Source organism: Salmo salar, chromosome 03 (assembly GCF_965601325.2).
Source record: "Salmo salar chromosome 03, fSalSal1, whole genome shotgun sequence".
Taxonomy (NCBI): Eukaryota; Metazoa; Chordata; class Actinopteri; order Salmoniformes; family Salmonidae; genus Salmo; species Salmo salar.
The window spans coordinates 103,541,098-103,557,500 of record NC_138293.1 but is presented as its reverse complement, the minus strand read 5'-3'; the positions used below and the strand labels follow the sequence as shown (position 1 = coordinate 103,557,500).

General features: G+C 47.0%; 2 protein-coding genes across 3 annotated transcripts in view; one reads left to right on the top strand and one right to left on the bottom strand.

Annotated features, from left to right (window-relative positions):
- Positions 1 to 8,534, bottom strand: part of LOC106592203 (C-type lectin domain containing 16A) — a 72,121-nt gene extending 63,587 nt beyond the window's left edge. Inside the window, exons 1-4 of one of the 2 annotated variants that reach the window (XM_082972981.1) lie at positions 8,264 to 8,534; positions 6,407 to 6,535; positions 6,124 to 6,257; positions 5,808 to 5,956 (exon numbers count right to left, since the gene is read on the bottom strand). In XM_082972981.1, coding sequence (XP_082829107.1) covers positions 5,808 to 5,956; positions 6,124 to 6,257; positions 6,407 to 6,535; positions 8,264 to 8,337 — 486 coding nt within the window. In that variant the 5' untranslated portion in view covers positions 8,338 to 8,534. The remainder of the gene's footprint in view (positions 1 to 5,807; positions 5,957 to 6,123; positions 6,258 to 6,406; positions 6,536 to 8,263) is intronic. The other variant, XM_082972982.1, reaches the window with a different exon arrangement.
- Positions 8,535 to 9,379: 845 nt separating this feature from the next.
- LOC106598615 (dexamethasone-induced protein homolog) lies at positions 9,380 to 15,696 on the top strand (the record flags this gene model as incomplete). Its single annotated transcript, XM_045715959.2, has 2 exons — positions 9,380 to 10,070; positions 13,412 to 15,696. A coding segment is annotated over one exon (264 nt), but the record flags the coding sequence as incomplete, so codon positions are not given.
- Between the last annotated feature and the right edge of the window lie 707 nt (positions 15,697 to 16,403).

Below are 16,403 nucleotides of genomic sequence, written 5' to 3'. Positions count from 1 at the left end.
TCCCTTACCCCCTACTTCCTAGGGGACTAGGCCCTTACCCCCTACCTCCTAGGGGACTAGGCCCTTACCCCCTACCTCCTAGGGGACTAGGCCCTTACCCCCTACCTCCTAGGGGACTAGGCCCTTACCCCCTACCTCCTAGGGGACTAGGCCCTTACCCCCTACCTCCTAGGGGACTAGGCCCTTAACCCCTACCTCCTAGGGGACTAGTCCCTTACCCCCTACCTCTTAGGGGACTAGGCCCTTACCCCCTACCTCCTAGGGGACTAGGTCCTTAACCCCTACCTCCTAGGGGACTAGGCCCTTACCCCCTACCTCCTAGGGGACTAGTCCCTTACCCCCTACCTCCTAGGGGACTAGGCCCTTACCCCCTACCTCCTAGGGGACTAGGCCCTTACCCCCTACCTCCTAGGGGACTAGGCCCTTACCCCCTACCTCCTAGGGGACTAGGCCCTTACCCCCTACCTCCTAGGGGACTAGCCCCTTACCCCCTACCTCCTAGGGGACTAGGCCCTTACCCCCTACCTCCTAGGGGACTAATCCCTTACCCCCTACCTCCTAGGGGACTAATCCCTTACCCCCTACCTCCTAGGGGACTAGTCCCTTACCCCCTACCTCCTAGGGGACTAGGCCCTTACCCCCTACCTCCTAGGGGACTAGGCCCTTCATGTCTGAAAGCGTGTATCCCTAATGGAATCATATTCCCTATATAGTGCACTACTTTTAACCAGGGCCCAATGGGGCCCTATAGAGAGCATAGGGTTCCATTTAGGACACAGATAAAGACTAGTTATAATGAGGAACTAAATCTACATTTAGATTTATTCCCAGCAGCACAAGCACAGACACAGTGGTGTTGGGTATGGAATTATCCTTCACTTCAGAAGACAGTGTTAACGTGCTGTAGTTAGCTATAGGGCCGTAGTTAGCTATAGGGCGACGTGCCGTAGTTAGCTATAGGGAGACGTGCTGTAGTTAGCTATAGGGAGACGTGCTGTAGTTAGCTATAGGGCCGTAGTTAGCTATAGGGCGACGTGCCGTAGTTAGCTATAGGGCCGTAGTTAGCTATAGGGCGACGTGCCGTAGTTAGCTATAGGGAGACGTGCTGTAGTTAGCTATAGGGAGACGTTCTGTAGTTAGCTATAGGGCGACGTGCTGTAGTTAGCTATAGGGCCGTAGTTAGCTACAGGGTGACGTGCTGTAGTTAGCTATAGGGCGACGTGCTGTAGTTAGCTATAGGGCCGTAGTTAGCTATAGGGAGACGTGCTGTAGTTAGCTATAGGGAGACGTGCTGTAGTTAGCTACAGGGTGACGTGCTGTAGTTAGCTATAGGGCCGTAGTTAGCTATAGGGAGACGTGCTGTAGTTAGCTATAGGGAGACGTGCTGTAGTTAGCTATAGGGCCGTAGTTAGCTATAGGACGACGTGCCGTAGTTAGCTATAGGACGACGTGCCGTAGTTAGCTATAGGACGACGTGCCGTAGTTAGCTATAGGACGACGTGCCGTAGTTAGCTACAGGGCGACGTGCCGTAGTTAGCTATAGGGCGACGTGCCGTAGTTAGCTGTAGGACGACGTGCTGTAGTTAGCTATAGGGCGACGTGCTGTAGTTAGCTATAGGGAGACGTGCCGTAGTTAGCTATAGGGAGACGTTCTGTAGTTAGCTATAGGACGACGTGCTGTAGTTAGCTATAGGGAGACGTTCCGTAGTTAGCTATAGGGTGACGTGCCGTAGTTAGCTATAGGGAGACGTGCCGTAGTTAGCTATAGGACGACGTGCTGTAGTTAGCTATAGGGCGACGTGCTGTAGTTAGCTATAGGGTGACGTGCCGTAGTTAGCTATAGGGAGACGTTCTGTAGTTAGCTATAGGGAGACGTTCTGTAGTTAGCTATAGGGAGACGTTCCGTAGTTAGCTATAGGGTGACGTGCCGTAGTTAGCTATAGGGAGACGTGCCGTAGTTAGCTATAGGACGACGTGCTGTAGTTAGCTATAGGGAGACGTTCTGTAGTTAGCTATAGGACGACGTGCTGTAGTTAGCTATAGGGTAACCCTGCTTCTAATTCTAGCAGCGACTAAATTCCCAGAACTACAGAGAGCTGGAATCAGGATGGAACCAGGATGGAACCAGGATGGAATAAGGATGGAATCAGGATGGAATCAGGATGGAACCAGGATGGAATCAGGATGGAATCAGGATGGAATCAGGATGGAATCAGGGTGGAATCAGGGTGGAATCAGGATGGAATCAGGATGGAATCAGGATGGAATCAGGATGGAATCAGGGTGGAATCAGGATGGAATCAGGGTGGAATCAGGATGGAATCAGGATGGAATCAGGATGGAATCAGGGTGGAATCAGGGTGGAATGGGATAGGATAAAGTAATCCTTCTAACCCCCCCCTTAAAAGATTTAGATGCACTATTGTAAAGTGGTTGTTCCACTGGATATCATAAGGTGAATGCACCAATTTGTAAGTCGCTCTGGATAAGAGCGTCTGCTAAATGACTTAAATGTAAATGTAAAAAAAATGAATCAGCAGGAAATCTGGAATCCTGTTATTTTGGGGGGAAAAGTTAGCAGCATTTTCCCAGCCTACTGCAACGTACTGTAGTGACTTAATACCAGGGATTAAAACCTAGTGATCGTTTAGCAGGCATTAGGTGTAGTGACTTAATACCAGGGATTAAAACCTAGTGATCGTTTAGCAGGCATTAGGAGGCAGGCTGTTATAGCAGGTCTACAGGCAGCTGATCTCTGTCTCTCTGGGGGGGGGGGGGGGGGGGGGGGGTTCCCTGAGGCCTCCAGCCAATCACAGCCAGGGTCAGAGATTAAACGTCAGGGGTCAGCTAGAGAGGTCACAGGGAATTGAGGAGTATTTGCCCAATTCCAAGGCTGCAGCCCCAATTATCCACTTCCTTCCCAAAGTCTACACTTGAACACTTCCCATCATGGATTTAACAAAACGGTGTGGAAACTCTCAGCCAATGCTTACACCAATCCTACGCTTTTAAATCCACGACGGGCAATGTTCATGTGCACACTTCAGGAAGAGAGGGGAATTGGGCCAAGAGGGGCTACCAGTGACAGTACACCAATAACTTTTCCCCATACACAGAAGCCAAAGGTCGAGTGCTGAAACACAAAGGTCAGTTGCAAAAGTAGTGTCCCAAAAGGCCCCTCATTCCCTATACAGGGCACTACATTATGGCCCCTCATTCCCTATATAGGGCACCACATTATGGCCCCTCATTCCCTATATAGGGCACTACATTATGGCCCCTCATTCCCTATATAGGGCACTACATTATGGCCCCTCATTCCCTATATAGGGCACAACATTATGGCCCCTCATTCCCTATATAGGGCACTACATTATGGCCTCTCACTCTCTATATAGGGCACTACATTATGGTCCCTTATTCCGTAGTTGTCCAGTCCCCCCCCTCACCTCGTTATAGAAGAAGTGTACAGTGTGAGTGTCCCTCACCTCGTTATAGAAGAAGTGTACAGTGTAGTTGTCCAGTCCCCCCCTCACCTCGTTATAGAAGAAGTGTACAGTGTAGTTGTCCAGTCCCCCCTCACCTCGTTATAGAAGAAGTGTACAGTGTAGTTGTCCCCCCCTCTCACCTCGTTATAGAAGAAGTGTACAGTGTAGTTGTCCAGTCCCCCCCTCACCTCGTTATAGAAGAAGTGTACAGTGTAGTTGTCCCCCCCCTCACCTCGTTATAGAAGAAGTGTACAGTGTAGTTGTCCAGTCCCCCCTCACCTCGTTATAGAAGAAGTGTACAGTGTAGTTGTCCAGTCCCCCCTCACCTCGTTATAGAAGAAGTGTACAGTGTAGTTGTCCAGTCCCCCCTCTCACCTCGTTATAGAAGAAGTGTACAGTGTAGTTGTCCAGTCCCCCCTCTCACCTCGTTATAGAAGAAGTGTACAGTGTAGTTGTCCAGTCCCCCCTCTCACCTCGTTATAGAAGAAGTGTACAGTGTAGTTGTCCAGTCCCCCCTCTCACCTCGTTATAGAAGAAGTGTACTGACTTGCCAAAACTATAGTTTGTTAACAAGAAATTTGTGGAGTGGTTGAAAAACGAGTTTTAATGACTCCAACTTAAGTGTATGTAAACTTCCGACTTCAACTGTATTTAGCACAACTCCGCTATAAAACCGAAGAAGCCTATTCGCGTGCATACGGATTGCTCCCCCCCTTGCCACTGCTCCTGCCACTGTTCCCGGCCAATCTAAATCAAAACTAATTTTACATATTAGACAAGATTAAATTTAGAATAATCTGATGGGTGAAAATATGATCACTTGATGAGAGAACAGCTGTGCAGCCTGAGGCAAGGAACAGAGCACAAGGTTCTTCTTTTATGTGACTCTCTCAAATCATCAATATCCTATAGTCAATCACCACCTTCCATAGACACCTGAAACCCCACCTCTTTAAGGAATACCTGGGATAGGATATAGTAATCCTTCCCCCCCCCCCAAAAAAAAGATATAGATGTACTATTGTAAAGTGGTTGTTCCACTGGATATTATAAGGTGAATGCACCAATTTGTAAGTCGCTCTGAATAAGAGCGTCTGCTAAATGACGTAAATGTAAATGTAAAGTGTACAGTGTAGTTGTCCAGTCCCCCCCTCACCTCGTTATAGAAGAAGTGTACAGTGTAGTTGTCCAGTCCCCCCCTCACCTCGTTATAGAAGAAGTGTACAGTGTAGTTGTCCAGTCCCCCCTCACCTCGTTATAGAAGAAGTGTACAGTGTAGTTGTCCAGTCCCCACCCTCACCTCGTTATAGAAGAAGTGTACAGTGTAGTTGTCCAGTCCCCCCTCACCTCGTTATCGAAGAAGTGTACAGTGTAGTTGTCCAGTCCCCACCCTCACCTCATTATAGAAGAAGTGTACAGTGTAGTTGTCCAGTCCCCCCTCACCTCGTTATAGAAGAAGTGTACAGTGTAGTTGTCCAGTCCCCACCCTCACCTCGTTATAGAAGAAGTGTACAGTGTAGTTGTCCAGTCCCCCCTCTCACCTCGTTATAGAAGAAGTGTACAGTGTAGTTGTCCAGTCCCCACCCTCACCTCGTTATAGAAGAAGTGTACAGTGTAGTTGTCCAGTCCCCACCCTCACCTCGTTATAGAAGAAGTGTACAGTGTAGTTGTCCAGTCCCCACCCTCACCTCGTTATAGAAGAAGTGTACAGTGTAGTTGTCCAGTCCCCCCCTCACCTCGTTATAGAAGAAGTGTACAGTGTAGTTGTCCAGTCCCCCTCTCACCTCGTTATAGAAGAAGTGTACAGTGTAGTTGTCCAGTCCCCCCTCACCTCGTTATAGAAGAAGTGTACAGTGTAGTTGTCCAGTCCCCACCCTCACCTCGTTATAGAAGAAGTGTACAGTGTAGTTGTCCAGTCCCCACCCTCACCTCGTTATAGAAGAAGTGTACAGTGTAGTTGTCCAGTCCCCACCCTCACCTCGTTATAGAAGAAGTGTACAGTGTAGTTGTCCAGTCCCCACCCTCACCTCGTTATAGAAGAAGTGTACAGTGTAGTTGTCCAGTCCCCACCCTCACCTCGTTATAGAAGAAGTGTACAGTGTAGTTGTCCAGTCCCCACCCTCACCTCGTTATAGAAGAAGTGTACAGTGTAGTTGTCCAGTCCCCACCCTCACCTCGTTATAGAAGAAGTGTACAGTGTAGTTGTCCAGTCCCCCCCTCACCTCGTTATAGAAGAAGTGTACAGTGTAGTTGTCCAGTCCCCCCCTCACCTCGTTATAGAAGAAGTGTACGGTGTAGTTGTCCAGTCCCCACCCTCACCTCGTTATAGAAGAAGTGTACGGTGTGATTGTTCAGTTTGAGTGACAGGGTCTTCAGGAAGGAGATATAGTAGGCCATGATCTCCTCGTCTGAGAAGTCAAACTTGTGAACGATGATGGAGTTGACGTGGTTGTTGGACAGCAGGTAATCTAGAGGAGGAGAAAACAGTTATACCACACAAATATCTTATTCCGGCTGATTGAAACTCTGGGGCATCTAAACCACAGGTTGCCAGTGTGTGTGTGTGTGTGTGTGTGTGTGTGTGTGTGTGTGTGTGTGTGTGTGTGTGTGTGTGTGTGTGTGTGTGTGTGCTCACAGAGCGACGTCTCGTGGCTGATATTTTCAAACAGGATGTTGAGTGTCTGGAGCAGCTGGACACAGACGTAACGACCGGACTTCTGACGGAGGATATTCAGGAAGAACGCAAACATATTCTTCTCCAGGAAGAAGCTGAGAACAGAGTAGAGTAGAGTAGAATAAAGAATAGAGCAGAATAAAGTAGATTTAAGTATAGTATACAATAGAGAGGAGTAGAGTACAATAGAGAGGAGTAGAACAGAATAGAGTAGAATAAAATAGGGTCATGGTTAAAGTCTTACTCGAAGACGGAGCTGTCGTTCTGGTCTCCCCAGATGAGTATCTCAGTGATGGAGCGGATGGTCTCCACCAGCAAGTTCCTGTTGCTGTCTGTTACTGTCGTGTTCCTAGTTAGGACATGGTACATATACCTGGAGAGAGGAGGGAGGAGAGGAGGGGGGAAGGGAGAGGAGGGGGGAGGGAGAGGAGGGAGGAGAGAGAGGAGGGGGGAGGGAGAGGAGGGAGGGAGGGAGAGGAGGGGGGAGGAGAGAGGAGGGAGGAGAGAGAGGAGGGGGGAGGGAGAAGAGAGGGGGGAGGGAGAGGAGGGGGGAGGAGAGAGGAGGGGGAGGGAGAAGGGAGGGAGGAGAGAGGAGGGAGGAGAGGAGGGGGAGGGAGAAGAGAGGAGGGGGGAGGAGAGAGGAGGGAGGAGAGAGGAGGGAGGAGGGGGGAGGGAGAGGAGGGGGAGGAGAGAGGAGGGAGGAGAGTTGGGAGGGAGAGGAGGGGGGAGGGAGAAGAGGAGGGAGGAGAGAGAAGGGGGGAGGGAGGAGGGGGGAGGGAGGAGAGTTGGGAGGGAGAGGAGGGGGGAGGGAGAAGAGGAGGGAGGAGAGGAGGAGGGAGGGAGAGAGGAAGGAGGAAGGAGGGAGGAGAGAAGGGAGGAGAGAAGAGGGAGGGAGGGAGGGAGGGAGGAGAGGAGGAGAGGAGGGAAGGAGGGGAGGAGGGAGAGGAGGGAAGGGATGAGAGGAGATGGACAATGTTAGAAAACAGGTTGCTTTCCAGTAAAACATGTGGTGGCTATACTGCACTGTCAATTTGAACTGGCACACCCACTCTGGAAGACGGAATATGACTAGCTTAGCAACACATAGACGGGATGGTATGGACTCATACACTAACGTTAGTATATCTAGCTGTAGTCAAGTAATGACACCCATCATGTAGTTAGCTAGCTAGCTAACGTTAGTATATCTAGCTGTTATCAAGTAATGACACCCATCATGTAGTTAGCTAGTTAGCTAACAATAGTAGATCTAGCTGTTATCAAGTAATGACACCCATCATGTAGTTAGCTAGCTGGCTAACGTTAGTATATCTAGCTGTCATCAAGTAATGACAGCCATCATGTAGTTAGCTAGCTAGCTAACGTTAGTAGATCTAGCTGTTATCAAGTAATGACAGCCATCATGTAGTTAGCTAGCTGGCTAACGTTAGTATATCTAGCTGTTATCAAGTAATGACACCCATCATGTAGTTAGCTAGCTGGCTAACGTTAGTATATCTAGCTGTCATCAAGTAATGACAGCCATCATGTAGTTAGCTAGCTAGCTAACGTTAGTAGATCTAGCTGTTATCAAGTAATGACACCCATCATGTAGTTAGCTAGCTAACGTTAGTATATCTAGCTGTTATCAAGTAATGACAGCCATCATGTAGTTAGCTAGCTAGCTAACGTTAGTAGATCTAGCTGTTATCAAGTAATGACACCCATCATGTAGTTAGTTAGCTGGCTAACGTTAGTATCAGTCATATACATCTGACAATGTTCACACAGTTCTGACAAGGAAATTCCAGTAACGTTAGGTAGCTAACGTATTTGGTCGACAGTACTAGCTAGTAGCCTGATCGGGCATAGCTAACTGGATTAGCTAGGTATGCTAACAATGTAACGTTAGTTTATTAAGCTATCAGGGTTAGCTGGCTAACTCGCTACGGGTTGCCATCATTCAACCGAACAGTTGCGTTTTGCAACGGAAACAATCATTTACATTGGACATGTTCAGGTATGTTCCGTTAATTTTGCTCCCGTTTAAGTAACGTTTTGCAACAGAACAAGCCTAATGAATACACCCCGGGTAACCTTAGCAATTATGCTAGTTACTTACTTGAGATGGTCCAGGGAATGAATATTTTTTGTTTTCCCCTGCCCTCCCCCCCAACTCCGTGACCGACCGAACATAGTTGCACTTAAAAAGATGTTGATGCTACTGCCAGATTGTTTTTGCCTGTTATATCAATCCATCACGTCCATATATCCCGTACAAGGTGTCCAATATATAAGCTAACAAAATATCTAGCTAACCAAATAGCTCTCTGGCTAACGAAGCGAGAAGAGGACATTCCGAACGTAGCTAGCGAGGAACGACGCGTTACGTAACAGGTTTAGCGCCAGGGAGTTTGGGACTTGTCGTTTCTTTGTTGAGTTTCGATAGCACAATTTCATGTAAATGACATTTTAAAAAAACTACAAATCCCCAACGTTTTTTGGGGGGGGGAAATAACAAAACCACATTCAACAATTCAGTGACATTGATTGGTCTTCATCTTACAACGAGGAACACCACAGCCAATGAAATACCAATACGATGAGCCCATCGACGCAAAACGTAACAAACCGCAACCGATGAAAAAGGCGGGATTAATGTGATCGATGTCTCAGTTTGACCATTCACAGGACGGTATGTTTTGTGGTGAACCAATCAAATGCTTAAGCTATATAGACGTATTGGGTACTGTTTTGACCGTAAAGGTCGGACTGTTTTGATGCAGTTCGCGGAAATGTTGACATGAAAATTGTAACGGGAGGTCTGACTATCGAGTGTATTTCCATCGACAGAACATATTCCTGTATAATAGAAATCTCGCTATAGTCGTTTGGCCGGTAATAGCTAGCCACGTTCAACTGTTTTTAGCTGTTAGCTAGCCATGTTGCAGATAACACATCGAGCTAACACTGTGTTTACATGAACTAGCGGTTTCGAGCTGAACGTTTTTTTTGTTAGGTTGTTTCTTGTACCTCCTAACTAATGTCTATCGCTAGATAGCTGTGCTATTGTAAAGCTGGCATTTCAGGACGAATCATTGCTGTCACCGCAGAAATGGACACTCCAAAATACACTGTCCATGTTACTGCTAGCCTCCGAGCAATGACACTGCCTCTGTCCTTATCCGCTCCTTATCAACATAGCTGAGCTAAACTTTCCGGGTTAGTTTTTCTATGACACTCAACTTATACTCGACTAGATTCGTTGGAATCGCTCCTCAACGAACTTCTCTATATGTTTTATCTGGGCCTGTTTTTTGTGAACGTTTTAATCCTATACTATGCCTTTCTAATGGAATACATCGTCTTGAATGTGGGGATAGTGTTTCTACCGGAAGATATGGACCAGGCGCTGGTGGATCTAGGGGTACTATCTGACCCGGCCTCTGTCCCTTACGACACGGACACAGAACTCGATGTGTTCGAGAGGTACCTGGAGTGAGCTGGACCCAGGGCTAGAGAGGTATCTGGAGTGAGCTGGACCCAGGGCTAGAGAGGTACCTGGAGTGAGCTGGGCCCAGGGCTAGAGAGGTATCTGGAGTGAGCTGGGCCCAGGGCTAGAAAGGTACCTGGAGTGAGCTGGGCCCAGGGCTAGAGAGGTACCTGGAGTGAACTGGGCCCAGGGCTAGAGAGGTACCTGGAGTGAGCTGGGCCCAGGGCTAGAGAGGTATCTGGAGTGAGCTGGGCCCAGGGCTAGAGAGGTATCTGGAGTGAGCTGGGCCCAGGGCTAGAGAGGTAGAGAGAAGCCCCGGGGTCGAACTGGATTCCTACCGAACTGTGATGATGATGATGGGAGAGACTGATACTGGAAACTTCGAGAGGAGGATAATTGTGTTGGCTTGGAGCAACATTGGCTGCTGGATGAAAAAGTAAGGAGGGATGGAATAATGATGATAGGATGACAGTTTGCTGCTGCAGTGATGCCAGGGGTTTGTTTGAATTGGGTTGGGCCTTCATCTCAACCCTGTAACATCCCTGTCTATCCTCTATGTTGTAGAGAGGCTGTAACATCCCTGTCTATCCTCTATGTTGTAGAGAGGCTGTAACATCCTGTCTATCCTCTGTTGTAGAGAGGCTGTAACATCCTGTCTATCCTCTATGTTGTAGAGAGGCTGGTAATATCCCTGTCTATCCTCTATGTTGTAGAGAGACTGTAACATCCCTGTCTATCCTCTGTTGTAGAGAGCCTGTAACATCCCTGTCTATCCTCTATGTTGTAGAGAGACTGTAACATCCCTGTCTATCCTCTATGTTGTAGAGAGGCTGTAACATCCCTGTCTATCCTCTATGTTGTAGAGAGACTGTAACATCCCTGTCTATCCTCTATGTTGTAGAGAGACTGTAACATCCCTGTCTATCCTCTATGTTGTAGAGAGGCTGTAACATCCCTGTCTATCCTCTATGTTGTAGAGAGACTGTAACATCCCTGTCTATCCTCTATGTTGTAGAGAGACTGTAACATCCCTGTCTATCCTCTATGTTGTAGAGAGACTGGTAACATCCCTGTCTATCCTCTGTTGTAGAGAGACTGTAACATCCCTGTCTATCCTCTGTTGTCGAGAGACTGTAACATCCCTGTCTATCCTCTATGTTGTAGAGAGACTGTAACATCCCTGTCTATCCTCTGTTGTAGAGAGACTGTAACATCCCTGTCTATCCTCTATGTTGTAGAGAGACTGTAACATCCCTGTCTATCCTCTGTTGTAGAGAGACTGTAACATCCCTGTCTATCCTCTGTTGTAGAGAGGCTGTAACATCCCTGTCTATCCTCTATGTTGTAGAGAGACTGTAACATCCCTGTCTATCCTCTATGTTGTAGAGAGACTAACATCCCTGTCTATCCTCTGTTGTAGAGAGACTGTAACATCCCTGTCTATCCTCTATGTTGTAGAGAGACTGTAACATCCCTGTCTATCCTCTGTTGTAGAGAGACTGTAACATCCCTGTCTATCCTCTATGTTGTAGAGAGGCTGTAACATCCATGTCTATCCTCTGTTGTAGAGAGACTGTAACATCCCTGTCTATCCTCTATGTTGTAGAGAGACTGTAACATCCCTGTCTATCCTCTGTTGTAGAGAGACTGTAACATCCCTGTCTATCCTCTGTTGTAGAGAGACTGTAACATCCCTGTCTATCCTCTATGTTGTAGAGAGGCTGTAACATCCCTGTCTATCCTCTGTTGTAGAGAGACTGTAACATCCCTGTCTATCCTCTATGTTGTAGAGAGACTGTAACATCCCTGTCTATCCTCTGTTGTAGAGAGGCTGTAACATCCCTGTCTATCCTCTGTTGTAGAGAGGCTGTAACATCCCTGTCTATCCTCTATGTTGTAGAGAGACTGTAACATCCCTGTCTATCCTCTATGTTGTAGAGCGACTAACATCCCTGTCTATCCTCTGTTGTAGAGAGACTGTAACATCCCTGTCTATCCTCTATGTTGTAGAGAGGCTGTAACATCCCTGTATATCCTCTGTTGTAGAGAGACTGTAACATCCCTGTCTATCCTCTGTTGTAGAGAGACTAACATCCCTGTCTATCCTCTGTTGTAGAGAGACTAACATCCCTGTCTATCCTCTATGTTGTAGAGAGGCTGTAACATCCCTGTCTATCCTCTGTTGTAGAGAGACTGTAACATCCCTGTCTATCCTCTGTTGTAGAGAGACTGTAACATCCCTGTCTATCCTCTATGTTGTAGAGAGACTGTAACATCCCTGTCTATCCTCTGTTGTAGAGAGACTGTAACATCCCTGTCTATCCTCTATGTTGTAGAGAGACTGTAACATCCCTGTCTATCCTCTGTTGTAGAGAGACTGTAACATCCCTGTCTATCCTCTATGTTGTAGAGAGACTGTAACATCCCTGTCTATCCTCTGTTGTAGAGAGACTGTAACATCCCTGTCTATCCTCTATGTTGTAGAGAGACTGTAACATCCCTGTCTATCCTCTATGTTGTAGAGAGGCTGTAACATCCCTGTCTATCCTCTGTTGTAGAGAGACTGTAACATCCCTGTCTATCCTCTGTGTTGTAGAGAGACTGGTAACATCCCTGTCTATCCTCTATGTTGTAGAGAGACTGTAACATCCCTGTCTATCCTCTGTTGTAGAGAGGCTGTAACATCCCTGTCTATCCTCTGTTGTAGAGAGGCTGTAACATCCCTGTCTATCCTCTATGTTGTAGAGAGACTGTAACATCCCTGTCTATCCTCTATGTTGTAGAGACTGTAACATCCCTGTCTATCCTCTATGTTGTAGAGAGGCTGTAACATCCCTGTCTATCCTCTATGTTGTAGAGAGACTGGTAACATCCCTGTCTATCCTCTATGTTGTAGAGAGACTGTAACATCCCTGTCTATCCTCTATGTTGTAGAGAGACTGGTAACATCCCTGTCTATCCTCTGTTGTAGAGAGACTGTAACATCCCTGTCTATCCTCTATGTTGTAGAGAGACTGGTAACATCCCTGTCTATCCTCTATGTTGTAGAGAGACTGTAACATCCCTGTCTATCCTCTATGTTGTAGAGAGACTGTAACATCCCTGTCTATCCTCTGTTGTAGAGAGACTGTAACATCCCTGTCTATCCTCTGTTGTAGAGAGACTGGTAACATCCCTGTCTATCCTCTGTTGTAGAGAGACTGTAACATCCCTGTCTATCCTCTGTTGTAGAGAGACTGTAACATCCCTGTCTATCCTCTGTTGTAGAGAGACTGTAACATCCCTGTCTATCCTCTGTTGTAGAGAGACTGTAACATCCCTGTCTATCCTCTATGTTGTAGAGAGACTGTAACATCCCTGTCTATCCTCTATGTTGTAGAGAGACTGGTAACATCCCTGTCTATCCTCTATGTTGTAGAGAGACTGTAACATCCCTGTCTATCCTCTGTTGTAGAGAGACTGTAACATCCCTGTCTATCCTCTATGTTGTAGAGAGACTGTAACATCCCTGTCTATCCTCTGTTGTAGAGAGACTGTAACATCCCTGTCTATCCTCTATGTTGTAGAGAGACTGTAACATCCCTGTCTATCCTCTATGTTGTAGAGAGGCTGGTAACATCCCTGTCTATCCTCTATGTTGTAGAGAGACTGTAACATCCCTGTCTATCCTCTATGTTGTAGAGAGACTGGTAACATCCCTGTCTATCCTCTATGTTGTAAAGGGGCTGTAACATCCCTGTCTATCCTCTAACATGTGGCCTATTGTCTTCTCCACAGGTTGTCACGGCTCAAGACAAGATATCTGGAGAGAGTCAGAACCAACAGTGGGCACAGACAGATAGACAGGACAAATCACAGCCGAGTTACAGCTGCCTGTCAAAACTGTCTAACTGTGGCCAATCAACAAGCAGAACTGTCGAACTGGCCAATCAACAAGCAGAACTGTCTAACTGGCCAATCAACAAGCAGAACTGTCTAATTGTGGCCAATCAACAAGCAGAACTGTCTAATTGTGGCCAATCAACAAGCAGAACTGTCTAATTGTGGCCAATCAACAAGCAGAACTGTCTAATTGTGGCCAATCAACAAGCAGAACTGTCTAATTGTGGCCAATCAACAAGCAGAACTGTCTAATTGTGGCCAATCAACAAGCAGAACTGTCTAATTGTGGCCAATCAACAAGCAGAACTGTCTAATTGTGGCCAATCAACAAGCAGAACTGTCTAATTGTGTCCAATCAACAAGCAGAACTGTCTAATTGTGTCCAATCAACAAGCAGAACTGTCTAATTGTGTCCAATCAACAAGCAGAACTGTCTAATTGTGTCCAATCAACAAGCAGAACTGTCTAATTGGCCAATCAACAAGCAGAACTGTCTAATTGAGGCCAATCAACAAGCAGAACTGTCTAATTGTGTCCAATCAACAAGCAGAACTGTCTAATTGTGGCCAATCAACAAGCAGAACATTGAGCGATCAGGGGACAACGTCATACTAACTCTGGTCCTGTAGAACTGACCTAGGATCAGTTAACCTGACAGGACAGCACTGTAGTGCTTACTAACTCTGGCCCTGTAGAACTGACCTAGGATCAGTCAACCTGACAGGACAGCACTGTAGTGCTTACTAACTCTGGCCCTGTAGAACTGACCTAGGATCAGTCAACCTGACAGGACAGCACTGTAGTGCTTACTAACTCTGGCCCTGTAGAACTGACCTAGGATCAGTCAACCTGACAGGACAGCACTGTAGTGCTTACTAACTCTGGTCCTGTAGAACTGACCTAGGATCAGTCAACCTGACAGGACAGCACTGTAGTGCTTACTAACTCTGGCCCTGTAGAACTGACCTAGGATCAGTTAACCTGACAGGACAGCACTGTAGTGCTTACTAACTCTGGCCCTGTAGAACTGACCTAGGATCAGTTAACCTGACAGGACAGCACTGTAGTGCTTACTAACTCTGGCCCTGTAGAACTGACCTAGGATCAGTTAACCTGACAGGACAGCACTGTAGTGCTTACTAACTCTGGCCCTGTAGAACTGACCTAGGATCAGTCAACCTGACAGGACAGGAAGTGACCTTTAGATCGGTGCCTGTAGAGTCTAGAGGCAGCTTCACCCTGCTCTGCTCTGACTCTCTCAAAGGGGGGAGAGAGTCTATGTTCATGTTGTCTCTGGTGTCTGCCAATCAATAATCAATAATACTGTATCAGCTTGGTCCTGATCAGTAACCCACCACAGACCAGCTGCTGGCTGCTTCACTGCTCCCCCCCCCCCCCCCCCCCCCGGCATCTCCCAGCGAGCATTGGGCTGGACGGCGGAAGTATCTGGTGACTTTACAGCTAATGTCAATCAATCTCTATGCTATAACAGTTCATAAGGGGTTTATAATGCAGTGTTGTTCCTCTGCTCAGTCGGCTTTGTATTATAATGGAGGCGGAGGAGTCTCACCCCAACCACCTGTAGATAGCAGTTACACCCACCTGGGGGACGACGACACCCAGGGCCCTTTATGGCAATAGAAGGCTCTGATGCCCCCCCCCCCCCCCCCCGGCAGCCATTTTAAACCAAAACGTTCAGCACCACACATCAGCTGAGAGGTGAGGAGGACCCCTCTTCATCATCATCATTAAGACACCCCAGCACCAGCCTTCACATCATCTTCATCATCAAGACACCCCAGCACCAGCCTTCACACCCTCTCCATCCCTTCTCTCCCCTTCACAGAGAAGGACCTGCACAGTGTGTTATAAGGGGCTATGACGTGTTATAAGGAGCTATAACGTGTTATAAGGCGCTATGACGTGTTATAAGGAGAAGCTTTGACGTGTTTTAAGAAGCTATGATGTGTTATAAGGAGCTATGATGTGTTATAACCTATGACGTATTATAACTAGAAATGACGTGTTATACGGAGCTATGACATGTTATAACCTATGATGTGTTTTAAGAAGCTATGATGTGTTATAAGGAGCTATGACGTGTTATAAGGAGCTATAAGCGTTCATAAAGTTGTTGATGTTCCAATGCATATTTAATAAACCATCGATGAGTGGATGAACATGGGTTTCTGTCAACCTTTTTTCTAAATCATTTCCAATTAACACAGATAGATACAAGTTGAGGAAGACATCTTTCTATTGTTGTCATGTCTACAGCTGTAGGTCTCCCGTATTCTATGGCCAAGGACCCCCCCCCTCCCCATGATAATCAACTGGCGGACTACGGACCGGATCCGGACCCAGAACGGGGTCAATACGGACCGCGGGTCTCCTCCTCCCTTCCATTTTTACTTAAGTTCAGGCTTCGGCCCTTGTATCATATAAACACACATACAACATGGAAGAATGTGTAGAATTACAGGAAATGAGCTTTAAAATGTCCCCCCCCCAAAAAAAATCTCTTCCCCATTCAAGATGGATACAATTGCACCTTTTAAAACTGCACGATTTTCTCTCCGCCCAACAAGAGGGGTTTGGGATAGCAGCGGCAGCGAGGTGGGGGGTTTGTTACCGCGTCGATAAATTACATAATCCATCCTGACCTTTTCAAATAGTTTTCGAGTACCCCTGGCCAAGACGATCATCAAGGATAGCTTGTTCACTACGCTGCCATCTAGAACAGGGGTGTCAAACTCATTTTAGCTCAGGGGCCACAGGGAGGAAAATCTATTCCCAAGTGGGCCGGACCGGTAAAATCATGGTATATATATATAACTTAAAAACAACAACTTAAGATTGTTTTCTTTGTTTTAATACGATCGACATA